General features: G+C 36.2%; 1 protein-coding gene across 1 annotated transcript; it reads right to left on the bottom strand.

Moving 5' to 3' along the window:
• On the bottom strand, window positions 4921-5889 carry LOC107640041. The gene has a single exon (XM_016343591.1). It carries the CDS (start codon window positions 5887-5889, stop codon window positions 4921-4923), a length of 969 nt encoding a protein of 322 aa, XP_016199077.1.

Below are 8257 nucleotides of genomic sequence, written 5' to 3'. Positions count from 1 at the left end.
CGTTCCTTGATCAGTACTTATTGTTTAAGGAATTCCAAAGTGATGGATAATATGTTCCTCAATGAAGTCTATTATTTCACTTTGACCAACTTCTATTAGGGGAATTACTTCAACCCACTTTGTAAAATAATTGATTGCTACAAAGATAAACTTGTGTTGTTTCGATGAAGGAGGGTGGATCAATCCAATCAAATCTAAAGCCCAACCTCTAAATGGCCATGGTTTTATTATCGATTGCAGCTCGGATGCAGGGATCTGCTGTATCAAACCATGTAATTGACATTCTTGACATGCTTTTGCATAATCGATGCAATCTTTTATCATAGATGGCCAGTACACGTGATTGCGATATAACACCCATTTCATTTTCTTTCCAGCCTGATGGGCACCGTATATCCCATTATGGACTTCACCCAAAGCAATATTTTGATCATCTTGGCCTAAACATCTCAACAAACTTCCATCGATTCCCTTCTTATATAATTCACCAGCCATCAAGACAAAATTTATTGCTTGCAATTTCATCCTTCTATCAACCGGAATATTAGGATCCTTTAAATACTGAGCAATAGGCTTCCTCTAATCAGTATCTCCCCATTTATCTACGCACAAAACTTCTCTTTCATTTGCAGGTACTAAAATTTTATGAACACTGGCCAATTTCTTAAGAGTTTCTGGACCGATTCTATATCTCAAAGAAATTTGGGCTAATTCATTAGCAATTTCATTATCAATCCTTGGAATGTGAACCAAAGAAACTTTTCGAAAGGAGGTCAACAACTCCCAAGCAGTTATTAAATACTTTTGCAACCTCTTGTTATTGCATTTAAACTCCTTCGATAACTGCTTCAAAACCAACTGGGAATCCCCTAATATCTGGACTTCCAAAACCCCTTTTCTAATTAATATTTCGAGACCCAAAATTAAAGCTTTATATTCTGCCACATTATTCGAGCAAGGATATTTTAATTCGAACAAAAACTCTAATAGAATCCCTTCTAGTGAAATAATAAGGATTCCAACCCCTGCACCATCTTTGTGCTTCGATCCCTTAAAATATAGCTTCCAACAATCGACTTTAACATCGATTACATTTGCCCCCTGGTCATTCAGATCTTTTAAATTGTCTACCAGAAAATATGCAATGACCTGTCCTTTCACAGCTTTAGCCGGGACATACTGCAAATCAAACTCTGTTAAGGCTAGCATCCATTTCCCTAAACGTCCTCGTAACATTGGGAAACTCAACATATATTTGACGAGATTAGTTTGTGCTATAACCTTCACCGATTTAGCCACCATATAACATTTTAATTTCATACAGGGATAGTATAGAGACAAACACAATTTTTCTATCGGGGAATACCTTGTTTCGATATCTGTCAGAACTCGACTAAGGTAATAAATGGCCCGCTCCTACCTGTTCTCATCATCTTGGGCTAACATACACCCAATCGTGTTCTTAGATGCTGCAATGTATAATTTTAAGGGCTCATGTGGACGAACATTCGCCATAATTGGAGCCTTCAATAAATAAACCTTAATCAAATCGAATGCTAATTGATGTTCATTCGTCCATTCGAACTGTGAATCATTCTTTAGCTTTACTAAAGGAGAAAACACTCGAGTTCGATCAGAGAGATTCGAAATGAACCTTCTAAAATAATTTACCTTACCTAAGAATAATTGCACTTCTTTCTTCGATTTAGGTGCAGATAATGCTAATATTGCATCTGCCTTATTTTTATCGATTGCAATCCCCTATTTGTGAACAACAAAACCCAGGAAATTACCAATAGATACCCCAAAAGCACATTTTAAAGGATTCATTTTTAATCTCTTCTTCCCCATGGTGGTAAATGCTTTTCTTAAGTGATCAATGTGTTGATTCACTGAAATCGATTTGACCATAACATCATCGATATAAACCTCCATAAATTTTCCAATAAACTCATGGAAGATGGCATTCATTGCTCGCTGATATGTTGCACCAGCATTTTTCAAGCCAAAGGGCATAACCACCCATTCATAAGTGCCTAATACCCCAGGACAACAAAAAGCAGTTTTAGACACGTCATCTTCTGCAATGAAGATTTGGTTATATCCTGAATAACCGTCCATAAAACTAAGGATTTCGTTTCCCGTTGCAGAATCAAGTAACATATCTGCAATAGGCATAAAATATTCATCTTTCGGAGTAGCATTATTCAAATCTCGAAAATCAATACATACTCTTAACTTCCCATTTTTCTTCATTACAGGGACAATATTCGAAACCCACTCAACATAGCGTGCAGTTTGAATAAATTTCTCCTTAATCAAGCTTTCTATTTCCTCTTTTACTTTTTCATTGATTTTCGGAGCAAAACGTCTTGGGATTTGCTTCACGGATCTAGCATTCGGTTTTAATGCTAATCGATGTTCCACAAGTGAACGATCGAGACCAGGCATCTCATGATAATCCCAAGCAAAACAATCTTTAAACTCATGTAAAAGATTAAAAAGTTCAATTCGAAAAGGATCAACAAGATCTTTACAAATATATGTAATTTGAACATCCTCAAGAGTCCCTAGATTGATTTCTTCTAAAGGATCTTGAGATTCAAACCCTTTATAATGATCATCATCTTTTACAGAATGTTTCTCAAAACCCAAAGGTTCTAAATCATAGATGCAGTCAAAGGTAAAATCAACAACTTCATTAGAAATAGAATAAACTGAATTATCCACTTTATTGATATTACTTTGATTTTCAACACAATGAAGCATCACTTTCATTACACATAGGAGAAATATTTAAATTATGACAAAGCTCGATTGAAGATATCGAGCTAATACCATTACTACTATTAAAGGAACTCCTAAACCTACATGATCCCACTTCATCAGAAGAATCATTTTTATTCTTTACAGGAATAAAATTATTTAAATAATTATGCAAGGTTACCAGGTAATCGGAAACTTTCTCAACTTGGTCCAAGGAGTAACTTCAGAAAATCTTCAAGACAGACAGTCCCAACCAGTTGGAGCAAATCCTAACTCTGGGTAACGCAACTTCACCGAAAGGCCTTCAGAAGACAAGTAGCACCCTTCACAATTGTAAGAATTCAATGTTCGGTCAACATTCAAAGGTTTCAATTTAGGATTATATATCCTGAAATCAACATGCATTTGTTCGACATAGAGGTTCAAATCTGCCTTGATGACTTCAGGCTTGCCATCCTTTGTCCAAAGAAGAACACTCTGATGCACAGTGGAGAGTACTGCACCCACACCATGGATCCAATCTCACCCCAGCAAAGCATTATAGCTTGCTTTCGATGGAACCACCATAAACACAGTGTTGCGCTCAGATGAGCCAACCTTCACAGTAAGAGTAACCAACCCTTTTGCTGGAGTTGAAGTCCCACTAAAATCAGTTACAGCAATATTTGTGGGAACTAAGTCATCAAGATGCTTCCCCACTTTTATTAACATCCTCTCAAGTAACAGATTGATTGCCACTCCACCATCTATCAAGACTTTGTTTACTTTGATTCCACTCAAAGTAGTAGTTATATGAAGCAGGAGGAGATGAGACATTTGTTTTTCAGTAGGCCGAAGGAAATATCCCAGCTCATCTTCAATTCGGATGAAGGAAAAGGCTTCCTCATCCTCCATATCATAATCTTCATCTGGGTCACCTTCATATTCCCCCAGATATTCAGTTGGAATGATTGAGATCGTTCCAATCATGTCATCATCCCCTTCATCAAAATATTCTCCATCGACATCAACTTCTTTGTTCTTGTCGACCCCTGAGGACTGAGCCACTGCTTTACCCTTTTCCATCTTTGTAGGAGATGAAATTCCTTTCGGACAAGTTTCTCCATTAGAAGGAAATGCACAGAGGGTGTTGCCTCCTTACTTACTTCCACCTGGGGTTTCTTATTCTAATTGAAATTTCTTCTTCCCCCTCGACCTCTTGGATAACCTCTGGCTCTACTACGAAAGTAGGGGTATTGATTTTGGGGAGGTCCCCGATGTCCCCATTGTGTATTGTGTCGATAGAGAGCATCTCACTTCTGGAACTCCTGACAGTTCCGAATTCACTGGACACCTATAGCCTGAGATCGGCTTAATGGTGTAGCCATATTCTGTTGTGGTGTCTTAGAACTCTGACCCTCTATGCGCCAAATCGGCTGCCTCTGGGGCGCCTGTTCTTCCCTATGAGCCAGCTCTTTCTTCATTCTCTCCTTTTCGAAGATAGCTGCTGCCTCAGCATCAAAAACAGCAGTACACGGTGGACACAGAGATACGTCCCAGTCTTTAATCTTTTGTTGAACTAGAAAGTCCAACAAACCATCTCCCGCTCGGGATACACTGATTGAACCTGTGTCTCAAAATCATCAAGACCACATCAAAATCATAGGACATTCCAACCATGTTCACTCCGAAACATGGTTCCACAAAGCTGGCGTCTGCTTCGAAGGGATCAATATCAACCTTCATTTCCTTCTTGCCATCATCAAATTTCAGCCGTCCCTCCATTATTGCTTCCTGAATTAAGTCCCTGAAACGAACGCAACTGTTAGTCGAATGACTTGTTGCTTGGTGAAACTTACAATAAGGTTTTCATTTCAAATCTTTCACGGAAAGTAAAGTTCTACCCTCAGGAAGAATTAACTGTTTATCTTTAAGTAACACATCAAAAATCTGATAAGATTTTGAAATATCCAAACTATATTTCTTTCCACTTTTCAGTTTTGAATCATTCGACTTTTCATTAATAGGAAGCTTTTTGAATAAAGAACAGACATATGGAGGGCCTTTCTTAAGTTCGGCCAAATCGACCTCCGTTTCAAAATCGATTTCTTCCTCTAAGGACTCCATAGTCACATAAGCAACTTTTTCTTTTCGAGTAAAAGGTTTACTCTTCGATCATTGCTCACTCCTATACTTCTCTTTCTCCTTTTTCATAAGTTCGGTCTGACAAACTTTTTCGGCCAAATGGGCTAAATCAAGGATATTCATATTAAGCAACTTCCTGCGCATATAGAATCCTAACCCCGCAGTTGCTATTTTTACCACTTCACTCTCAGGTAATGAAACATAGCATCTGCTCCTAGCATTCTTAAAACATATCATGTAATCATCAATGGTTTCACCATCTTCGTGTTTCAAGGCTACTAGATTAGTAACTGCCACATTCATTTTCCCTCGATAGAACTGAGCGTGAAAAGCAGTTTCTAACTGATTCCATGTCGTTACCGAATTTGGTCTAAGAGTCAAAAACCAAGTAAATGAATTCTTCGTTAACGAAGAAGAAAAAAACTTCATTTTCAAATTTTCATCATTGGCTAAATTTCCAATTTCAACCAAATATCGAGCAACATGTTCACTAGTTGATTCTCCGACTTTCCCAGCAAACTTTGTAATTATCTTTGGATTTTTCACCCCTCTTGGCACTTGAGCCATTTGAACAACTTGGGGGAAAGCAGACACAAAGTGGGGTCGATTCTTAAAACCAACATTCAGACCAACTCGATTCCGTACTTCTTCCACAATCCTGGTGACTTGATAACGTTCACCGCCATGATTATCACGTAATCTGACTAGAAAGTCATCAGCATTTTGACCTCGGGGAACTGCATGAGGATTTTCTCTATTAACAACATCATTTTCATTTTGAAATAAATTCTCGAATCCCTCATTATTTCCCTTGGCATTATGCCTTTCATCATCCTCATAATCTACGATTCGAGCAATCCGTTCGACTTGTCTAGCAAGACGTTCAAATTTTGATTCGTGATCAGCCATCATGGGATTCAGAATTGTGGTCATCTGTTGAGTCAACAAATTGACCAAGTCATGATGATTTTTCCCTACTTGCTGTCGATACACTGCCATCGAATTAGTAGCATTTGAGGTAGAACCCACATTGTAATCACGAGAATAATCAGAATATTGTTGTAGGTTTTAGGGATTATTTCCTCCATTTACACTCCCAAACTGAACGGGAGGAACAAAACTACCCACCGGTTGAGTATAACCGGGAGAAAAGCCATAAGGGGGCCAACCGGTAATTACTGGAGGAGGTGGCAAATTACCACGCAGACGAATGTTACGCCCAATATTTCCAGTTTGCACAGTGGTAACTGCTATATTTTGACTTCCAATTGCACCTTTCGAACGTGAAGTTATGTCCGCTTGTTGCACAATTACTGGTAAATTATAATTGGTGGAGGAACCACCATTCACATTTGACACTTCATCAACCATGTGAATGATTTTCCCACTCCTCAATCGCATACACCAAATGACACTCAAACTTTTGACACACTTTAACTTTTTTTTGAAACTGTCCCACCGGGCGTGCCAATTTGTTTTGTCGATTTTTAGCAAACCAATGGTGGTTCGATATCTAGTGGTCTGGGAGCGAAACCTACTCCTCTATGCAGGTACAAGTTTTCTAAAAGTGCATTAAAGTGTCTTCGATTAGACGAGTATTGGGAATAAAAATAAATTGAAATTTATAAATCAATGAAAGAAACGAAAAGGTAAAGTTTTCGAAACAAAAATGTGCTGAAAACGGAAAGGTTTGTGTTGAAATTGAAAGAAAACAATAAAATGCCTTTGACCGGGTCAAAGGACTTTGACATGAAAATCTAAAATGCAGAAATGTAAATTGGACGATGAAGATAAAGGATACTTGAAAGATAAATTTGCTTGAAAGATAAAGTTTACAAGAAGATAAATTAAAAGAAAGAAAACATGGAAGGAACCCTACAAAAAAGTTATTCGATCGCAGACTCAGAAATTCTCTTGGATGTGAGGGTGCTCGAGTGTTTTCTGAGTTAAAGTTCTAACCTTTATTCTCTAAAACTTCTTAGTATTTATAATCTACTTTTGGTAACAGACAACTAATTACAATTAATAAAAAAATCACAATCTTGAATGCATACTCCTTGATAACCGTTCTCGCCTTTTGTCTGTACACATTTTTCATAATTTTCTCGCGTGATGAAAGCCTCTAACTTCTCCACTACCATAACTACTCAATCTACTTATTCGAACATCTTGTTCGATTACCTGTCTCGAAAATTTTGTTCAATTTGGCCTAACCGATTTAATAAAGTAAATGTAATCGAATCAGCATCGATTACCTTCAGCCCACGCGTAAGCGTGTATCTTTTCGAAAACTGTCTAAATTCTTCAATTTTTCCATCATTTTGAACTATTTCGCTTTAATAGAAAAATATTTTTTCGATCAACACTATGTACCAAAAAAAATTTTAAATTTCTTTTTTTTTTTCACTCTTAATATTTACTTATTCATTGTTTTGTAGATTGGCTGTCAGTTAAAAAATATTGATTTTTAATTATTTTCTTAATTTAAATTGTTTCTGTATTAATATTTTTCGCACATATAACTTGTTAAAGATGTATTTTTCATTCGATTTTTTTTTTATCGGTTGAAGAGTTCTTGATTGAAATTTTTTTTATAATTGTGGTTAAAATCAAATCAAATCAAATAACAAAAGATTGTTAAAGTATAAGACTATTTCATGTTGAAAGATAAAAGATGATTAAATAGCCATTAGTTTGATGAGCCATAGTAATTGACATTGAAATTGGGATAATTTATTTATTTATTTTTTATTTTTTACCAAAGATATGAGACTCGAATTCGCAACCTCTTAATTGAGTATGGGGAGACTATGCTATTTGAGCTATTACTCATTGGCAAAAAATTTGGAAAGATAGGAGACTCGAACCCGTAACCTCTTAATTGAGTATGAGGAGTTTATGCCATTTGAGCTATTACTCATTGGCAAAAAATTTGGAAAGATAGGTAACTCGAACCCGCGACCTCTTAATTGAGTATGGGGAGTCTATGCCATTTGAGCTATAACTCATTGACAAAAATTTGAAAAGATAGGAGTTTCATAGGAGAGACGAACCCGCAACCTCTTAATTGAGTATGAATAGTCTATGCCATTTGAGCTATTACAAACTAAAGTTTTTATTTAAAAGTGAATGCTAACTATACTTATAATGAAGGGAGAGAGTATATGTCTATGCTAATGATTTGACTTATTTTCATACGAAATTTTAATTTTCATGTACTACCAAAAAAAAAAAAAGTTAACCAATTGAATATTATCATATATAATTATTATATTTTTATTTAAATTAAAATTACGTACTATTATATTTTCAAAAATATTCTAATTAGTTAGCTTAGATATATAAGTCTATTAAGAAATTTATTACT

Source organism: Arachis ipaensis, chromosome B05 (assembly GCF_000816755.2).
Source record: "Arachis ipaensis cultivar K30076 chromosome B05, Araip1.1, whole genome shotgun sequence".
NCBI classification, from domain to species: domain Eukaryota; kingdom Viridiplantae; phylum Streptophyta; class Magnoliopsida; order Fabales; family Fabaceae; genus Arachis; species Arachis ipaensis.
Note: the sequence above shows the minus strand (reverse complement) of the source record. Positions and strands in the feature narration are given on the sequence as shown.